The sequence below is a fragment of the Calidris pugnax genome, unplaced genomic scaffold (assembly GCF_001431845.1).
Source record: "Calidris pugnax isolate Ruff unplaced genomic scaffold, ASM143184v1 scaffold51, whole genome shotgun sequence".
Classification (NCBI taxonomy): Eukaryota; Metazoa; Chordata; class Aves; order Charadriiformes; family Scolopacidae; genus Calidris; species Calidris pugnax.
In genome coordinates this window covers 5,236,435-5,257,163 of record NW_015090797.1, presented here as the reverse complement: position 1 = coordinate 5,257,163, position 20,729 = coordinate 5,236,435, and the positions used below count along the sequence as shown (strand labels likewise).

At 38.1% G+C, this 20,729-nt stretch overlaps 1 protein-coding gene across 1 annotated transcript in view; it reads left to right on the top strand.

Annotated features, from left to right (window-relative positions):
• Positions 1–1,249: 1,249 nt before the first annotated feature.
• PRKDC (protein kinase, DNA-activated, catalytic polypeptide) overlaps positions 1,250–20,729 on the top strand; it is an 85,449-nt gene continuing 65,969 nt past the window's right edge. The window contains exons 1-24 of the mRNA XM_014936999.1: positions 1,250–1,280; positions 1,390–1,482; positions 2,389–2,463; positions 3,457–3,565; positions 3,984–4,096; positions 4,755–4,854; positions 5,930–5,985; positions 6,077–6,107; positions 7,128–7,285; positions 7,579–7,725; positions 8,895–9,059; positions 9,914–10,082; positions 11,159–11,208; positions 11,813–11,950; positions 12,236–12,385; positions 12,819–12,934; positions 13,603–13,762; positions 14,922–15,011; positions 15,373–15,492; positions 15,858–16,017; positions 16,493–16,599; positions 17,645–17,735; positions 19,154–19,317; positions 20,424–20,576. Of these exons, the coding sequence (XP_014792485.1) occupies positions 1,435–1,482; positions 2,389–2,463; positions 3,457–3,565; positions 3,984–4,096; positions 4,755–4,854; positions 5,930–5,985; positions 6,077–6,107; positions 7,128–7,285; positions 7,579–7,725; positions 8,895–9,059; positions 9,914–10,082; positions 11,159–11,208; positions 11,813–11,950; positions 12,236–12,385; positions 12,819–12,934; positions 13,603–13,762; positions 14,922–15,011; positions 15,373–15,492; positions 15,858–16,017; positions 16,493–16,599; positions 17,645–17,735; positions 19,154–19,317; positions 20,424–20,576 (2,670 nt within the window). The 5' untranslated portion in view covers positions 1,250–1,280; positions 1,390–1,434. The remainder of the gene's footprint in view (positions 1,281–1,389; positions 1,483–2,388; positions 2,464–3,456; positions 3,566–3,983; positions 4,097–4,754; positions 4,855–5,929; positions 5,986–6,076; positions 6,108–7,127; positions 7,286–7,578; positions 7,726–8,894; positions 9,060–9,913; positions 10,083–11,158; positions 11,209–11,812; positions 11,951–12,235; positions 12,386–12,818; positions 12,935–13,602; positions 13,763–14,921; positions 15,012–15,372; positions 15,493–15,857; positions 16,018–16,492; positions 16,600–17,644; positions 17,736–19,153; positions 19,318–20,423; positions 20,577–20,729) is intronic.

The following is a 20,729-nucleotide window of genomic DNA, read 5'->3' as shown; positions in this document are numbered from 1 at the left end:
CCTTTCCAGTACCTGAAGGGAGCTACAGGAGAGATGGGGAGGGACTCTTTGTCAGGAAGTGTAGTGACAGGACAAGGGGTAACGGTTTTAAATTAGAAGAGGAGAGATTTAGATTAGATCTCAGGAAGAAATTCTTTCCAGTGAGGGTGGTGAGACACTGGAACAGGTTGCCCAGAGAAGCTGTGGATGCCCCATCCCTGGAAGTGTTCAAGGCCAGGCTGGATGGGGCTTTGAGCAACCTAGTGTGGTGGGAGGTGTCCCTGCCCATGGCAGGGGGGTTGGAACTGGGTGATCCTTAAGGTCCCTTCCAACCCAAACCATTCTATGATTCTATGATCAGAGGGCCGGAGCACCTCTCCTATGAAGACAGGCTGAGAGAATTGGGGTTGTTCAGCCTGGAGAAGACTCCAGGGAGACCTTATAGCAGCCTTCCAGTACCTGAAGGGGACCTATGGGAGAGATGGGGAGGGACTCTTTATCAGGGAGTGTAGCGGTAGGACAAGTGCTAATGGTTTTAAACTGTAAGAGGGGAGTTTTATATTAGATCTTAGGAAGAAATTCTTTCCTGTGAGGGTGGTGAAACACTGTCACAGGTTGCTCAGAGAAGTAGTAGATGCCCCATCCCTGGAAGCCTTCAAGGTCAGGTTGGATGGGGCTGTGAGCAGCCTGACCTAGCTGAAGATGTCCCTGCTCATCTGGATGACCTTTAAAGGTCCCTTCCAACCCAAACTATTTTATGACCTGCTCAGCTTGGGGAGGGCTTGTTAAGGTGGGGGGGGCACACACCAAATCTCTGGTCCAGCGGGACAGCTCTGCCCGCCCTTGGTTCTGAACACAACAGCTGAGGGCTGCTGGCGTGACAGAAGCTGATGTTGGGGGAGAGATGGCCTGTTGCCCTGAATAACCATTTCCCTCAACAAAAATTCTTCAGTGTGTGCCCCTTCTTGCCAGACTGCCCCCAGGTTGTCTTTCCCTGAGTCCCGAGCAGGGGCAGGTCCCTGCACAATGTCAGAGGCGCAGAGCCCAAGTCCACGGGGAGGTCAGAAGCACCCACATGGAGGTGTGGGTTTTTCTGGTGGGGAGGGTCCATCCTGTCCAAGGTGTCAAGAATTCTTTGCACAAGGTGTCGGGCGGAATACTGCCCAGCCCTGCCTGCTCGAGAAAGGAAACCAACCCCCTGATGGTATATTCCCTTCCCCGCAGCACTGCACCTGTCCCTGGTGTTCTCCCAAAACCATGGCTTACTCGTCTTTATCCACAAATCCCTCGGCATCGAGGAGGTGAGTTGGTAAACTTTAATTTTTAAAGAATTGTTGGGATAGTGCTGTATGAACAGCATCTTATGTTATATTCACTGAAACTAATTTTTTACTTTTTTTTTAACCTTAGTTTCGAGATTGCAGGGAAGAAGCACTCAAGTTTCTTTGTGTCTTTATGGAAAAAGTTGGTGACAAAGTTCATCCTTATGCCTGTAATATTAAGGTGGGTAAAGGAAAATTATTTCCTAAAGGTCTTTGCTGAATGGTTGAAACAATTCTGGTGGGTCTCATACCGGAACAGGTTCATAACTATCCTTCACACCCGCCAGCTCTGCCTTACCTGTGTCTTGTGTTCCTGTTAGAGCTGAAATAACTTGATTGATATAAAGTATAAATAATACAACAGAGAAGAGTGGAATTGTTTTTCAACTATAGACTTAATTTTATTAACTTCTCTTTATAGAATGAAATAGGTATTGATTTTTATTGAAAATTAGTTATTGATTTTACAGAATGATATGATGTGCGGTTGGAGATAATCTATTCCAGCCCCCCAAAATAATATATTGAAATATATGGAATATATTGAAATAATAGTTATAACTTTAAATTTATACAGACTAAATTCATAGTTTAAGTGTAATACTTTAAATGTTTCTATAGGTGATGGTTAATTTTAAATACAGATTTTTAATTTTTTTTTCCTGCAAAGTTGTGAGTTTTGCAGTGTACACAGAAATTGGTGAAAACTACCTCTAAACATGAGGTTTCTTGAGTCTAGATGGCTGAATAATGCTGCTTTGCATAGAAATGCTTGACTGCACCACTGCACTTTCTGATCTCAAATTAGTAGCAACGAATTTTAAGGGATGATAGTACACAAGTGGAAAATTTACAGTGTGCCTTTTTTTCCCCAGAAACTGCACTTTATTTGCTTGAGCTGGGATTTGTTATGTAGATAGTGCTGCGGTGTTGTCAGTGAAATCACTTGCATAACTGAATATTTCTATTCTTATTAAAAACCTGAAACTTGTTAGGAACAGATACTTTAAAGAGGTAAATCAATGTTAGCTTTGAATTCCCTGCTCTGCTTATGAGTATTATTATCTCCATTTGCTTTCCTATCTAGCAAACTTGTATTGTTGTTTATACAAAAGAGAGAGCAGCAAAATGTAAAATCCCAGCTCTGGAACTTCTGATTAAGGTAAAATGCATTTTATAAATCTCTCTTGTTTCTAGAAAAAGTAGAAAAACTGTTGTATTACTATAGTTGTGCTACATCATGCAGAAAATCTGTAGTCTGCAGTAGCAAGAGAATAATAATTGTGTATTATTTAGGTGTTAGTAAAAGGTATGTCTTAACAATAGATTGTCTTTGATATTTCTCCAGTAGGTTGCTTAGATGTGGGCATGTCATTCCTTCATCTGCTAGAGCAGATGTTTTGGGGGTAGTTGCAGATCTTCTCTCTCCCAGTTTATTATGGTTCTTTAAGAAGAATTTTTGCAGTTCTATTGTAGAACTTATTCTACCTTAAAAATATCATGTACTAGTAATAATATTATAATATTGTATATTAGACGCAGTAGGTTAAAGGTGTAGAGAAGGGCTTTTTTTCAGAAGTTGTGTTACTGTATGAGGCAGTAATTTCATAAGATGCTTCCTTAGAATGCATTAGACCCTTGTTTTGCATATGCTTTTACGCCTACTTAATTTTGCTTACGAGAAGCAAAACTCCCTTCTGAGTTATTCTGAGTCTGTTCATCTGTGAATTGGATAGACTTTATTACAGCAGGGAGAGAAATACAACATGATAAAGACTACTGCAGACTTGCTAAGCCTGTGCTCTTGTGGTGTTTTTACGTACGTGTGTGTGTATATATATATATATATATATAAACTGTACTACATATAATTTTCATGTAGATGATCTATATATAATGTCTAATATTTTATGTTTAATATTAATACATAAATTTAAAATAACAAATATGACATATATAGGAAGGTAGTTTGTTGTTAAAGTAGATTTCATGCCACTACTCTTTCCTGGACCAGTCACCTTAAATCTCTTTAATTGAATAGTATACTTCAGCTGAAATTACATATATGAACTATGGTTTTTATTTAGACCAAACATGTTTGTAGTGGTGATATTAATGATTTTCCTAAGTTTTAATTTTTTTAAATCTGTCTTAGTTGCTCCAAAGTTTACGACGTTCCTGTCTGATGGAAGAAATGAAAGTTGGGGAGATATTTAATAAATTTTATGGGGAGCTTGCCACAAAAAGTAAAATTTCCGATACAGGTAGGCTTTATTTTTTTTCTGTCAATGTTCTTTGTTTTATTTACACTCAGTTTTTATTAGATTATGGAAGCATTCAAGGCCGGGCTGGATGGGGCTTTGAGCAACCTGCTCTAGTGGGAGGTGTCCCTGCCCATGGCAGGGGGTTGGAACTCAATGATCTTTAAGGTCCCTTCCAACTCTAACCTTTCTAGGATTCTACGATCCTGTCCCTGGATCCCAGGGAGAAGAGGTCAACACCTCCCTCTCCATCTCTATGTACATCATAAAGGGCTGTCTTTCCCACATGTTAATCACCAATTAAAATTAAACCATCAGGGATGGGTTCTCATGGTTGCAAGTTACATAGGAATTGCAATGGAAATGTCAAAGTAATTATTTCAGTAACTAATAATAATAATAATATTAAATTGCTTTCTAGTACTGGAGAAGATTTATGAGCTTTTGGGAGTTTTGGGAGAGGTCCAGCCTAGTGACATGATTAACAACTCTGAAAAACTCTTCCGAGCTTATTTGGGAGAGCTTAAAACACAGGTATGATTGGAATTTCTTTTCTGACTCTTTGATTGCTTTGTTGTTTTCTTTTTTTTTTTTTCCTTTGTGTGTAGCACTGTATGTTGGAATACTGTTTTAACTAGTGCAATTTGTAGGGATCTAACTGGACAATCATAAATGCTTCCTTAAGGACTGGTAAAGTTTGTGTTCTCTGGTTCTGAGAAGCTTTCAAAGTAAAAATCCAAGGCCATCAGTAACAGCAAATTAACCAATCTACTGTGAAAAAAGATGGCACGTTATGATCATTGCAGTGCACTGGGAGTTTCTGTTTTGGTCTCTACTAGCTGCAAGATCCTTCCACTTCAGATAACAGTTCTGCTGAACTTTGCTTTCCTGTATTCTGCACTTTTAAGACAGTGTGTGCTATATAAATTTTGCTATGGTTGGTCTTGGTGGAATGTATTTCATGATTTTCAAAGGATTTTGTACGTTTCTGTAGTTAAAATCCCTCCCAAGTGATATGTAACTTCTGAGTAGTAGATGTTTCTGTGGACTTGTGTTCACAGAGGTGGGTGCTGACATAATTGTATTAAGTTGGAATATGTGATTTTTATCTACACTTCTAGGAACTGGGAAGCCTCGCTGTGAATTTATCTTAGCTTGAGCCTAATATTTTTTTCAATTCCAACTTTTTTAGATGACATCTGCTACAAGGGTACCCAAGCTGCCGATTGTAGCAGGATGTCTGAGGGGACTGACTGCTCTCATGTACAACTTCACCAAGTCTGTGGAGGAAGGTATGTTCCTTTCCTACGTGAAAGGCAGTTACACAGTTTGATATAAACTCGGCACTGGTGAGGCCCCACCTTGAGTACTGTGTCCAGTTTTGGGCCCTTTACCACAAAAAAGACATTGAGGTGCTGGAGTGGGTCCAGAGAAGGGCAGCGAAGCTGGTGAGGGGTCTGGAGAGTAGGTCTAATGAGGAGCGGCTGAGGGAGCTGGGGGGGTTCATCTGGAGAAAAGGAGGCTGAAAGGAGATCTTACCGTTCTCTGCAACTACCTGAAAGAAGGTTGTAGAGAGGTGGGGGTCGGTCTCTTCTCCCAAGTCATGGGCGATAGGACTAGAGGAAATGGCCTCAAGTTGCACCAGGGGAGGTTCAGGTTGGATATTAGGAAAAATTTTTACACTGAAAGGGTTATTAAGCATTAGAATGGGCTGCCCAGGGAAGTGGTTGCGGCACCATCCCTGGAGGTGTTCAGAAGATGGGTTGACATAGTGATTAGTGACATGGTCTAGTGGGTCTTTTTTTAATGAGTTAGGTTGATGGTTGGAGTAGATGATCTTAAAGGTTCCTTCCAACCTAGACAATTCTGTGATTCTATATTTTAATCATTACACAGCCAGCAAGCAGCACCATTCCTTGCTGTGAACTTAGAATGAAAATTTCCCCACTGGTAGATGGTTTATGCAAAAGCAAGGCCTGTCCAATTACATGGTCCTCACAGTCTGTCCTTGTGTGGAGTGGCTTCATCAGTGTGTTTCTGTATGTAAATGTTTGAAGTGCTGTTTTCAAACCAGAGATTGGGCAGCTCTGAAGCCACAATGAAGCTGGAATATGGTCTATACAGAGATGTGTTTCCCGTATAAGAGACATATCTGTTAAAACATGAGTGTTAAGAAAAATCAATGAATGTACATATTTTTTTTTTCAAATTTAAAAGTATTTCAGGAAAAAGCATCTCTTAAAATGAGACCTATAAGGCTTTCCTATATTGCTTCTTCATAGCAAGCTTTGGATAAAAAGTATCTTTGTCTTCACTCTATCCCTTGTGTGTCAATAGTGAAATACTCATTATTGGATTGTTTCACAGATCCTCAGACTGCAAAGGAGATTTTTGATTTTGCAATGAAGGCAATCAACCCACAGGTAAATCTGCCACATGTTAATTGTTCCACATAAATGAATTAGCCCTGATGAAGAATAAATCACATATGACAAACCTTTTCTGATGTTACAGGTTGATCAGAAGCGATATGCAGTACATCTAGGTAAGATTGTAAATTATTTCAATTTTTGCTGAGGTGGATACCATACATACAATGGTGTCTTCTGTCTGTAGTTGTTTATTCTCTACTGGCTGTCTTCTGTCTTCTAAGCTGATTGGGCAAAACTGGTGTACTTTAAGTTGGAATCTAAAGAATTAAGCATGTATTTGGTTAAAATCGCCAAGGTCTAATCAGGTTATGAACAGCAGCATTACACTTCATGCCATTTGCTCCTCTGCAGTAGTACAAAACCCTGGTATCAGTAGGGAATTGTGGTAGGAGTTGAAATAAGAGGAATGTAGCAAATTAGGAAAAAAGAGAAGATGGTGGATTGGGTTAAAGGAAAAAAATAGAGAAGGGGAATTTCACTGGAAGGAGGAGGAGAAAATTTTGAACTAATTAAGCTCATGAAGAGAATGAGAAATTGGCCTGTGAAACATGAGTGGCTTATGCACAGATTGCAAAAATGCTCAAGGTTTGGGTACTAGGCCCGTGGCAACTGTGAAGGGTAAAACCCTCTTTAAAGATAGTCTGCCAAAAAAAAATAGTCATTATGGATCTTGACTCACTCTTTACTCTCATTTATGCTTATATTTTGGTTTGTGAAATTACCTATGGTCTGTATTTTTAATTTGTCTGCATTGCAGTTGGGCAGAGGAGGGGATTTGGGCATATGACCTGACCACAGAAAACAAATTCTGGTGAACTGTGTGATTGAGTATTACTGTTAGTAACCAGTAGTGTCCCTTTCATTTTCACTGTTAATATAAATTACTTCAGAACACAGCTTTGTTTTCCATGATGGTGTACATTTAAAAAGGTAATTTTGGAGGGTTGTTTTTATGCTGAAGTTCTTAATATTTCTAAACTGATACTGTAATGGCTAGAAGAAAACATTTTATACCCTCCAGTCATGGTATGTAGACTTACCTAAAGTCCTAATGTGTGCTTTTATAGCCTGGTCTGTTTTTGGAAAGTGGAATGAGAGTCTGGTTTTTAATGAGAATTGGTTTTAAATTGTAGCTGGCTTACAGTTGTTCAGCTGGCACGCTGCTCAGTTTGGTTCCTTGCTCCTGGACAACTATGTCTCCCTTTTTGAAGCAATGTGTAAATGGTGTGGCCACGCAAATCAGGAGCTGAAGAAGGCCAGTCATTCTGCACTGGATTCATTCCTTAAGCAGGTATTGTGACTTCCCTGGGATATCTGAGACTAAAGCAAAGTCAAATTTCTTGAAATAGTGGGAATATTTGGTGCTTAGAAGTTCAGTAAATTTGTTTAATAAATAATTACTTTGTCTGAAGTGCTTCATATCACCAGCTAGGTATTTTTTAAGACTTACTGCAGAAATAATTACTTTGTCTGAAGTGCTTCATATTACCATATTACCATATTACCATTTTAAGACTTACTGCAATTTTTTGTGGCTTTTTTCATGTTTCTGGAAACACTGAAATTTCTGTATCTTCTTCACAGATTTCTTTAATGGTAGCTAAAGATGCAGAGCTGCACAAGAGCAAGTTGCAGTTCTTCATGGAGCAATTCTATGGAATCATCAGAAGAATGGATTCGAGCAGCAAAGAGTTGTCCATTGCCATTCGGGGATATGGGCTTTTTGCAGCAGTACGTGCAGGAAACTTATTCTGATAAAACAGCATGCTGAATGGATTTACAGCTAAGGATTTGTATACCATTCACTTTATGAATTTACATAGCTTGTTATGTAGGGAATGCTCCTGTTTCTGGATTTGTGTGTTGAACTTAATTAGCTACAGAGTAAAATATGTTGTGGTTGAAAATTATTAAAACACGTAACGAATGTAGTGGGAGCACTTGCAGAATTGTATGCTGAATGGATTTACAGCTAAGGATTTGTATACCATTCACTTTATGAATTTACATAGCTTGTTATGTAGGGAATGCTCCTGTTTCTGGATTTGTGTGGGAGCGCTTGCAGAATTGAGGGGTTTGGTTACTTCTGCTTGTGCACTAGTTCTGAAGTGGAAAACCAGGGGCTTCATGTACAGCTGTCACAAAGCTTAAGGTTGTGCTTAATTGCTTAGGTGCAAGCAATACGTCATTAGCTCTGTCTGAATTTAGATGGTAGAATCCAGGCCACCTCTGCTCTGGAAGCAGTTCAGGTGTGTTTCCTACAGAGCAGGAATCTCAAGCAGAACAGCCAAAATGCACTGCTCACGGCAGGACACTTGGAGGTAAATTGTGAAAGAAGTGCAAATTTAAAAAAAAACAAACCAACAAACGCAACAAAACCATGCTTATGTATGTTTCTACAGATCCCAGCACAAAAAAAGTTCAGAATTTGGGCTGCTGGGTTAAATATTAAATAGCAGTAGCCTGTGAATGGTAATTAGATAAACCACATTAAGTAAGCCACTTACTACCTTAATGCAGCTAGGTCAAAACATAAGTGAATATTAGCAACCACAATGACATATTTAAGATATTTATAGCCAAACTCCATGCTTTTCAGACTGGATTTGAAATCGTGTTACTGAAAGTTCAGGTATTCTTACAGTAAATTATACTGCACCAGTACACTACTATTATTTTAGTTCATTGCAGGTACTATGTTTCTCATATACGTAGCAAATAGAATTCTTAGTTTAGTCAGTTTATTAAGATGTATTGAGCTCCTGTCGAGATTTAAAAGATTGTAAAATATTATTCTTATTGTGATTCAGTGAAGACTTTGCTGGGTTTTAGTGCTACAGCACGCGTTTGCTTGACTGTACAGAGTTGCTAAATCAGTATTGTTTCTTTTTCTCTGTAAGCCCTGTAAAGCTATACATTCTAAGGATGTTGACGACATGTATGTTGAGCTCCTTCAGCGTTGTAAGCAAATGTACCTCACAGAAGCAGAAACAATAGATGACCATCTGTACCAGCTACCAAGTTTCCTCCAGTCCATCGCAAGCGTGATATTCCATATAGATACAGTAAGTGGAGTACTTAAAGTACCAGTCTTGTCCTTTTTTTTAATGCAGCTATAGATACATAAGGAGGTAGTAGCTCTGAACTTACCTATGAAAGAAGGTGTTTCTTTATTTGAAATATGGTGACATTTATCTCCTAGGGAATGGGAAGAATACCAGGAGAATACTTTATTGGATTTGATTTGAATAAAGAAAATGTACAGAATGTACTAAATAAAATACTTCAGTGCATTGTAATGAAAATCATGATAGCCAAATGTGAATAAAAATTATTTTAGGTGAAGCTATTTGGATCTAGCTTTACCCTTCCCTTTATGTGATTTATACCACTCTATTGCTGTTTTTTCTTTCGATACTGAGACTTAGTATATTCTCTCAGGCTGATGCTTTGATTTTCCTCTATGCTATCTGTAATGAGGGCATTCTGGATCCTAACTGGAGCTAAGAAGTAAGTTTGGGGCAGAGAAGGGACTTTCACTTATGTTCTGTGTTCAGATTTTTGAGGATGAACAAATTATACTGCTGTATTATTATTGTTTAATTAAATTGGTACTTTACTAGTAAGCTTAAGAGAGGTTCCACTGAAGCACCAATCTATTCAGGAGCTGCTTTCCATAATGCGTTCCAGGAAGCTTTCTTATTCTGTTTGTTTGATTTGGTTTGGGTTTTTTTGGGTTTGGTTTTTTTTTTTTGACATCTATGATGAATTTACTTGTTAAGTCTTTTATTGTTTTCAGAGCAGGTCATGATGTACCAGCAAAGTACTTGCTGAAATAATTTAGCATAATTCTTCACATTGATGCTGAGTTGTAATCATTGTCCTTGCATAATGGGTGTGTTGTTTTTATTTCTTCTAGATTCCTGAAGTTTACACTCCGGTTCTTGAACGTCTAGTTGTGTTGCAGATCAATAGCTTTCCACAATACAGTGAAAAAATGCAGTTAGTCTGTTGCAAATCTATAGTAAAGATATTTCTAGCCCTCTCAGGAAAAGGTCCAGTTCTATGGAGTTTTATTAGCACTGTGGGTGAGTCTGTGATACTAACTTTGTTGTGGTTTTTTGGTTTGGATTTTTTTTTTCTTAGATTTATTAACTGGCTCTAAGAGAGATTTGTGGGGTAGCCATTTGGGATAAAAAATGAAGCATTTTCTATCCTCTAATAATGAAGGTTTAGGATCTCACTGTGTGATTTTTCAATATCCACTGTTAAAACACTTAAGGAAAACATTTAACAAATGTTTTGGATGACAAAGTGGCTATGATCAAGGGCAGGAGAATATATTTTGTGATAATCTGTTTAAACATAAGACTTGTATTCATGCTCTGAAGGATTGTGGGGAGAATGGAGTTTTATGGAAAACTGTATAAAAATCTGTTCAGCTACCCCTACGAAATATTCACAGAAAGTAAGGTGAGTGTCATCTCTATCAGAAAGGCAGTCTTTTATGCTCTGGAACTTGTGCATATTTGGAATTTTCATTTTTACTATGTGGTTAGTCAGATACAGTCCCGCGAGTGTAATAATGAATATGTCAGCATTGGTAGCTGACGAATGTAGTAGCTTCCAGCATGCTGTAATTTCATTATAATTATTATAATTATAATAATTTTTATTACTATTGTAAAAAATTATTATAATGATAATAATTTTTAATTTATTTTCATGATTTGCAGTGACTTTTCTCCGTTGCTGTGGCATTTTCATTGTTTTCCACGTTCTTGATTTGGGATGTGGTGCAGCCAAGCACCATGCTGGAATGGAGAGCCTAACTCCCTGTCTGTGAGAGTCACTGGGAGTTGTTGCTTTTTTCAATATGGGCCATGCCTTGGTCATCACTGCATTCAGACTCAGGAAAAAATCAAAGCAGTACTGAAAAACAGGATTAAGAAGCAAGTTCAAAATTGGTTCCCTGTGAAACATCCTAGTTATGGCTCTGGTTTTGGCTATACGTGTCCTTAAGGAACAAGTGTCCTTTTGCCTCTCCCTCATCATGACAGAATGTAGAAAATAGAAGACTCATTTAATTAATTGCTAAGGTGATATGGATGCTGTGCCTTTTTAAGTCTGTTCAATAATTTATTTATTTTTTTTTTCATTTCAGTGCATCAGGGATTAATCAGAGTCTTCTCCAAGCCAATCACATTTTCAAAGGTAAAATAACTGTTTAAGTGTATTTATTTCATTTAGATTCCTAGAGTGTACATTCCAGTTCTTGAAGATCTAGCCCAGTAAACAGAGGAAGACCCAAAGAAGCAAAACCAGTGCCATCCATTTTGAATCGTGGCTCAGTTGTGATTAGTCTCTGATCCCTGCATCTGCTCAACATAATGAGGACATGCCTCTTTTACTGAATGAAAAAAATAACAGGAAATAGAATTTTGTTCTCTGCAGTTCTTTGCTCAAGTTGTCTGTAACAAAGTAGGTTGTACTTAAGGTTAGCTAGCTTTCTTACAGGTTAACAAATTTTGGACACTTTAAAAATTTTCCTGAATGTTTGTGTTAAGGGAGGATTTTAAAGCCTTTTAATCCTGTGCAGCAGGATAACTATAGAGTTTCTCAAATAACTGACCGCTGGAAGGAGAAGAACTTTAGAGATTTTTGAAAGGACCTGTTTGTTTCATGCCCTTTTTGGATTGGTTAAATGAGAAAGACACCGGAAATATTTAGCTATCTGGAGAAGAAATTTTATATTGTGTTTTGTCTTGAGCCAGGTGGTACATATGCAGTGTTTCTGAAAAATATTGTGTCCTTTCAGGATTTTTTTGGAAAAGAAGCCTCTGGATCGGAAGACTCACGTGAAGCTGAAGAGGTTGGGGCAGGGAGATGGAAAGTACCAACATATAAGGACTACCTGTATCTCTTTAGAACTCTACTGAACTGTGACACAATGAAGGTAAAAGTATAGTTAATATGGAAATACAGAAGGAATAGTATTTCTGAGTCTTATCGCTGCTTCTGTAATCCTAGACTTTTTCAAAAAGTCATGCTGTAGAACAACTGTTTCCTGGATTTAGTTGGAATTTGTGGCTAATAAATTAATTAAACATGGGTGAATTTAGGCTTCCATATCTCAGTAACATCTAAAACTGAATTCTCTGAATCATTCTAATTTGGTTTGTAAATTCAAGAAATAATTATCATTGAAATTTTGAAATGTGAACTTTTTCCTCCTACAAAGGAATGTGGCTTTGAAGATGAAAACTTTCTTACTGCAAATTCACCACTGCAGTCCCTGAATCGCTTGCTGTACGATGAATTTATAAAATCTATTTTGAAGATTATTGAGAAGTTGGACCTGACTGTTCAGAAACTGGATGTTAATGAACAGGTGAGACCTGATGACTTGTCCATTAGTTTCTGCTGTTGTAGGGGAACAAAACAGCGTTCCATGTTTTGCTTTCATTATGCTAATATACCTCCTTGTGGTATTCTTGAAGTAACCTCCATACTAGTCAAAATGTTTTACTGCATATTTCTGAATATTGCATTGCAGTGTTAGGAGATGGGAACATCAGAAACAGAAGTAGTTCATAGACTCTGGTATCTAGTGATTTTCATTTTTCTAGTTGCTTTTCCCTTATGACCAAGCATCCCGTATTATTTCTTTGAAGTACTGATGTGTCAATGAGTCATTTGTCTGTGTCAGACTAGCTAATAGCAGCTAGAAAAAGAGGAGGTGGCTCTGTTTATCTGGAAAGAAGGTCTAAATGCTTTCTGTGTTGTCACAGACCCGGTGTTCTTGCTTCAATATTTATTTTCAGGATGAGAATGAAACTGACAGTGTTTTGGTTGGTCCTACTTCTGACCCTGCTTCAAACCTTCAGCCAACAAAGCCAACAGACTTTATTGCCTTTATAAATCTAGTGGAATTCTGCAGGTATGAATATATTTTTACATAGTTTGGAAGTTACAAGACGGTTAGAAGAAATTTAAAGTGAGATTTACTTAAGGTGCCTGTTTCTGACTTATGATGATATACCATATTTCAAAATGCACAAGGTAATTGGCACGGAGACAGTGTCTCAGACATCTGGGTTATAGGCAAAAGCATCTTAGCCCATCAGCTCAGTTCTTTTTAAAGTTCACAGAAAGCAAGCAATTTGGGTGTAATTGTCTTTTGGTATATGTTGTAACTTTTAGTATTATACTGGCCATATGTACAAAATACCTCAGAGACCAGAAATACAGTCTTCATAAAGTACCATGGGGCATTAAGTGAAAGGTACAGCACTGTTTGCCTGTGGAGCTCCAGCTGATTTTCTCTAGCAGCACTGCAGTCTCAGTAATTAAGTGAGTATGTGTGTTTGGATAAATTTAATAATGGTATGTAGTGAGGAAGAGAAATGGCTTTGCACTGTAAAGCAAAATCAGAATCTTCCCATGCTTGTCTCAGAAGGCATCATGTAATTATTCCCTCATTTTCTGTGGAGCTGCTCTGTTACAGGAATACTTTTTCTTGTACTGACGTGAAAATTTGAAGGAAAAAAAAAATTATTCCGTTTCTTTTTTTCTTTTTTTTAATTCCCACCCCCCTTTATGTTTTAGAGAGATACTTCCAGAGAAGCACGTTGAATACTTTAGCCCTTGGGTATATTCCTTTGGTTATGAGCTTGTTATACATTCAACGAGACTGCCTCTTATTAGTGGATTCTACAAGCTGCTTTCTGTTACAATGAAAATTGCCAAGAAAATAAAATACTTTGAGGTGAGATCTCTTTTTTCCAATGGAGGGGTAACATATTGCATTAATGATGCAGTTCTTTATATATAGTATTTTATGCACTGTGGAAAATAGATCATTGAAACTGTTACCAAGTTGTTTCAAATGTTTGTAGCATCCTATGCCTCTGTAGTTACAAGCACATAGAAAAGTCAACTTTTAGACTAGAAGCCGAGTTTCTGAAGAGGCACTGTCCATGTGTAATGCTCTTTCCGAGATCCCAACAGAGGGATGGGAATCTTTGCAGTGCAGAGGGTACAGAAGGTAGCCTGGGTATCAGAAACAGTCTAGCCAGAACAGCAGAGACATATATGGGTTAATTACTCAACTTCTGGGGTATATTGTATTCTAGTCCCTGATTTCCACAGGAAGTAGGATGCTGTGTTGGTGGATGCACCATCTGCAGTATGAAAGCTGTTGTAAAGTGGTGGTGCTTCATCCCATCGTGTGTATAGCCCACCACAGAGCCCAGAACGGTCCCCGCCACTGCTGTTGATGGCACCAAATGAAGAAAATTTGGGAACTCATTGGTGTAGATGCTTGCACTGTAGATGCTGTTGTGAATTGCCCTTTTGTTACTCCACCAGCATTCTTGCCACATAGATATCCACTGTTAGGGACTTTATTTTTCTTTCATAGTTTGCTAGATGGGAGGTGTGGTTTCAGCTGAGATGAAGTTGACTTTCTTACTAGCAGCTGAGAGAGTGCTACGTTTTGGATTTGGAATGAAAATAGTGTTGGTAAAACACTGATGTTTGGGGTTGTTGCTAAGAAATCAAGGTCTTTTCTGCTTCTTATACCGCCCTGCCAGTGAGCAGGCTGGGAGGGAGCAAGAAGCTGGGAGGGGACAAAACTGCTACAGCTGACCCCAACTGACCAAAGGGCTTTTCCATGCCATATGACGTCATGCTCAGTATGTAAAGCTGGGGGTAAGAAGGAGGAAAGAGGGAACATTCGGAGTTACGGTGCTTGTCTTCCCAAGTAACTATTACACGTGGTGGAGCCCTGCTTTCCTGGGGACGGCTCAACACCAACCTGCTGATGGGAAGCAGTGTTGTATATATTCTGAGTTAACCTTCTGCTTCATGTTCATACTGTGTGTTATGTTTTTTAATGCTGTTGACTTGTGTTTTCTGTTTGGTAGGGTGTCAGTCCAATGAGTAGTCTTAGAAAATGTCCTGAAGACCCAGAAAAGAGGTCTTGTTTTGCCCTGTTTGTAAAGTTTGGAAAAGAGGTAAGTGATTTTGCTGGCTGTCTTTCCTAATTTGAATATAAATATACATGACTCAAAGTTTCATCTTCTGAGAAATCTCCCATATATGATAGAAGCATTCCAGCTCTTTTTATTTTGCAACATAGTGGGGGTTTAAGATCTTTTACTGTCTGTTTTTTACTTAATGTCAGAAGAGGTATATTGGTCACCTATTCATGTACTATTGAGAAATAACTATTTAATTGCGCATTAAATAATTTCTGGTAACTGTCTGCAGATGATTGAGATTCCAGTTTTGAGTTGTTTATTTTACATGGATATTGATATAGCTATCAAGATCTTAAAAGGTTTATTGTTCTTGACCCATTTATCTGAATTTCAGGTTGCAGCAAAAATGAAGCAGTATAAGGATGAGTTGTTGGCATCCTGTCTGAATTTTTTGCTCTCTTTACCACATGACATCATCATGCTTGATATCAAAGCTTATATTCCTGCATTGCAGGTGGGTCAAAGTGATGTACAGCTAACGCTTCTCTTGTTTTTTAAAACACATACAAGAATTCTGAGCAAAGTTAGCACACTGTTGAGCAAGCCTTCAGTGAGATAAAATGCAAATGATTTGGCATTTTGGATAAACGAATAAATTGTTAGAATTTGCTTTTGTACTAAGCTGACTCTGTTAGTGCCTGTGTTGTAATGTAATACATATCTTCTGTGCTGATCTTGAGTGAGATGTTAAGCAGACAAGCTATTAAGAATGAAGATATATTGTATGTTGAAAGCTTTCAAATATGGGGTTTTTTTTTACCTTTAAATAACAGTAGTCAATAAAAATGAAAGACTGATAGTTTTATATTTGACACGTAGAATGCATTTAAGCTGGGCCTTAGCTGTACCCCAATGGCTGATATGGGACTGGATGCTTTGGAAGACTGGTCAGCTCACATCCCCAGACATATAATGCAACCTTACTACAAGGATGTTCTGCCTCTTCTTGATGGTTATTTGAAAAGCTCTACATCTACAGGTACATACAGGCAAAAAATTGTTAGTCTTGAGGGAGAGGAAAATAAGTTTTATATAGTTACATCTAGAGATATGAATGTAACATACTTTTTGTCTATATTGTGTGCTTCCTGTGGTTGGAACACTATAACTTCTCTTACACCCCAAAATTTACCTTTTTCTTAAACTTTGATTTGTTGGGTGCTGCTGAACAATCAGTAGTTGTAGCCATTTCATGTGCCACTTCTCTGTGATTAGTCCTTTGTATCCGTAAATCAGCTTAGTTTTCACTAATAGAGACTTAGTTTCCTTAATTACGATTTTTAAGTGAAAGAATAATTGTCACATCTTAAAAATAAAAACGGGCAAAACCAGGGTGGGTTTTGTCACATCTTAAAAATAAAAACGGGCAAAAACTTTCCTTTTAAGGAAAGTATGAGTGGTTCATGAAGTGCATGTACTAATATTAATATGCAATTTTTTTTTTTGTTCATCAGCTGAATCCCAGAATAATTGGGAAGTAAGGAAGCTTTCTCGAGCAGCCCAGAAGGGATATAATAAAGTTGTCATACAGCGTTTAAGAAAAGCAAAGACTTTTTCATTGGTAAGAACACTGTTTCTTTTTAGAGTTAAATGTGAGTTAATCACTTCTCACTGTTTCTCTTCCTTTCTTGTGTACATACTTTTTTCCTGAGAGTTATTTCTACTTGAGAGTATTTCAATTAATCCCATTCTGCAACGTGGCTCAAGAAGGTGTTAAATCAGCACAGCTGGAAAGATCTCATATTCTAGGGTGAGAATAGGGTGAGAAGCAGGGAAAAGGAACTGAAGAAATCCTGCAAGTCAGCATCACTGCTAGACTGATACTTTATGGAAACAAAAATTTAACTCCTACACCTAAAATCAGGTCCCGGCTTAGCAGTGGTGCAGTGTGCAAATACCATTTTGTGAAAGTGTAACTTTTTGGGGTTTTTTTAAATTATCTTGTGGTTAAGTTCATAGTCCTAGAAGTCAAACATACTGATTATTTTGGCCTAGTGGTTTCTCAAGTAGCTCAAAATAAGTGCAGTTTTATTTGTATATTCCAGTGTGCAAAATGACTTGGAATAAATCTTTTTCAGGTGTGAAACTAATGGTTACTCATATATATCTGTATCTATGTATGTATAAAACTCTTTCCAACCTAGTGGTCTTTGAACAAAATGAGTAAATTTTACATCCCATTCAGACTGCTTATGAAAATTGGTTGGCTGCTTACATATAGATACAGGATCTAGACTTTAAGTTCTGGGATCAAAGCAAATGAAAAGAGTAATTTTTACTTCAGATTTCTCTCAAGTTTTCAGACTATTATGTTATTCTATAGGTATGTGTTACCTGCAGTGATAAAATTTTGACCTTTACTTGAGAAACGGCTATTGAAAGTCCTTAAAATGTGATGAAAATGCTTTCAAGTCTTCCCCTCTTTTGTACATCGAACCAAAACTGTTCTCTTGTTTGATGCGGTTCTTCCACACAGTTTCTTCGTTTTACCTTCTTCATTCACATGTTAATAAGAGCCATAAAGCCTTCATTTACTATGTAAACCAAGTTACTTCTATATAGAAGTAACTCTTCCTTCACTAATAGAAATCTGTCGAATTATTTAGGATGACAGTCCTTCCTTGGAAGCAGTAAGGACCAGAGTGGCACGCCTTCTGGGATCTTTGGGAGGGCAGATCAACCACAGCTTAATTACAGGTGAGTGTCCTGTCAGTGTAAATAGAAATATTTACATGCCTCTGCTGTCCCTCTTGAAAGTTGATTTACAGTGAGGTCTCAATGTCACTTTATGAGAATGCATGAGCTTTTAAAGGAAAGCTATTTTTTTGTTGCTCTTGTTTCAATGAAAATTGCTTTTACTCATTTCTGGAGTTAAGGAGAGCAAAGTGTTCACTAACATTATGGAATGCAAGAAATGTGTAGAAAACTTCTGTTTAAGGCAAAAAATTATATGCATCTGTGTATATGGTTTTATTTATTCCTGCCTCCTTCGCCCTCTGGCCACAAAGCCATTTTAAAACTTTGCCCCAGTTTGTAACTCTTGAGTGCTTGTTTCAGGCTTTTTACTACAATTTTCCACCTTTTACTACAATTCTCACTTAATCCAGTTTTGCAGAACTGCAGCCTGTGAATTGTGCAAGCCACAGTAAGGTTACTTCTTCATTTGTGCGTTTAGGGTTGAAGGTGCACCATGCCGTTAGTATGTCCAGGTAGTACAGCTCTATTTGAGTGCCTCCTCCTCCTTCTAAAAAAAATAGTTTTCTTCAGTCTGTGAATAAGCTTTATAATTTAATTATTAAATATAATCTAATAAAAAAAAAATGGAAAAGTATAGTGTAAGTACCTGGCCATGAGATTTAAGGGATAAATTCAGCACAAAATTTAGTCAGTCTGAAAACTAGTCCAGTTGTTTAGAAGTTTTGTTACTTTCTTTTAGTGCTTACATTTGTTTTTTCCACCTTTACAATCAATTTTCTTTCTGCCAAGTACTTCTCTGTTGCTTATTCAGAAATAGTGTGGGAAGGTAGCATTGTTCTCTGGAAACTGAACACACAGTGTTGTCAGACTTTGTTCACTAAATTAACAAATATGGGAATACAGGGAGAGAAGGGAGTTTTCCTTGGAGGACATGGCCATAAATGTAGTCATTTCCTGTGCAACTGCAGGAGTCTGTGTGTTGGATCTTCTTGTCTGATCTCATCTTCAAGAACTGTTTATAACAGTAGAAGACAAATGTTGTCTTATTGGTTATCTTATTGGACATCTTAAAGAAGTATTTTAAATCAAGTGTGATTCAATGTCTTCTGGGTTTACAACTGTCTCCAAACTTACCTGTATTGAAACTGGAGGCTGCTGCAACTGTCTCCTGAAATGTTGGCTCCAATTATTTTCTCCCATGTGGTGGCTAAACAACTGTTTGGATGTGCAAATAAAGCCAGCCTTCTAACATACTTCTGGTATTTGTAACATCCAGTGATTTATAAAGCATTAAAATTTTATGGCAATGTAACTGCTGTTGGAAGGTTACAGATTTTTTGGCTGAGCTATGGAAATACTCCCTCTATGTTTATTATAGAAAGCTTGTGTTTTGTTTTGATCTTTTCTGAATGCATTAGCTACCTCTGCAGAAGAGATGATGAAGAAATGTGTATCCTGGGACACTGAGAAGCGTCTGAGCTTTGCTGTACCATTCGCAGATATGAAGCCTGTCATCTACTTGGATTTATTCTTGCCTCGTGTGACTGAACTGGCTCTTTCTGCAAGTGACAGACAAACAAAAGTATTGAAGTCTTTTCTGCATCTTTTTTTTTTATGCTAACTGATAAATACTGCATAAAATAATGTCTTCTTTGTTAAGAAAGATGTGTTTTAATTAATTCATAGGTAGCAATGTGCTTTTTTGGTGCTCTTTCATGACTTTATTCTGAGTGTTAAATACTGAAGAGCAGAAGTTGCTATAAGCTCTATCAGACACCATTCTGCTTTTAGAGTTACACTTAATGTAAAAATGAAAATTTTAAGCTAGTTGATCTTCAGTGTTGTTTGAGCTCCTTCTCATGCCTAGCCTATCAGCCTGTGGGCCCAGTCCAGCAGAGCACTTAAGGAAATATTTTGCTACTTTGCTGTGTTGGGATGTTGTTATCCAAAGACAGTCCAGAAGGGAGGTATCCTTGAACACACGATAATGGGTGGCTTGTCATGGAATCACGGAATTGTCAGAGTTAGAAGGGACCTCTAGAGATCATCTGGTCCAACTCCCCTGCTAAAGCAGGGTTGCCCAGAGCACATCACTCAGGACTGCATCCAGGCGGGTCTTGAAGATCTCCAGAGAAGGGGACTCCACAACCTCCCTGGGCAGCCTGTTCCAGGGCTCTGTCACTCTCACCATAAAGTAGTTTTTCCTCATATTTGACTGGAACTTCCTATGTTCCAGCTTCTGCCCGTTGCCCCTCGTCCTATTGCTGGAAGCCACTGAAAAGAGTCCAGCTCCATCATCCTTCAACCCTTTAGGAACTTGTAAACATAGATAAGGTCTCCCCTCAGCCTCCTCTTCCCCAGGCTAAAGAGCCCCAGCTCTTTGAGCCTTTCCTCGTAAGGGAGGTGCTCCAATCCCTTAATCATCTTAGTTGCCCTAACTTACGCAGTGATGAGTTTTCTCCAGCTGAAAAGTGACTGCCCAAGGTAGAGACTAAAACATAAGGAAAAAGGCCAGTTGGAATGTGTGTAAATTATTTCCGTGGACGTAATCTGTTCCTGGAGAAGTGCTTTAGCCTAGATTGGGAATGATTTCTCAAGTACATCTTCTGACTCATTCTGTTCTGCCCACAATTTTGTCTTCTCTGTTAAAGTAATAGATGCATAACCAAAGGGACTTTTAAATTCCAGGTTGCAGCATGTGAGCTGCTACATAGCATAGTCACCTATATGTTGGGGAAAGCATCTCAGATGCCAGAAGGACGTCAGGGTCCCCCACCCATGTATCAGTTACATAAACGAGTATTTCCAGTGCTGCTTCGTCTGGCTTGTGATGTGGACCAGGTAAACAGATTCATTTATAAGCGGTTTAGCTTGTTTAAAATACCCTTAAATTTGGGAATGAATTTATAATTTTATGTGAAAGTTATTCTGTTAGAAGTTACCCTGACATGGTGACTTTTTTGTAAGCTGAAATTGTATTTTGGGGATAGTTTT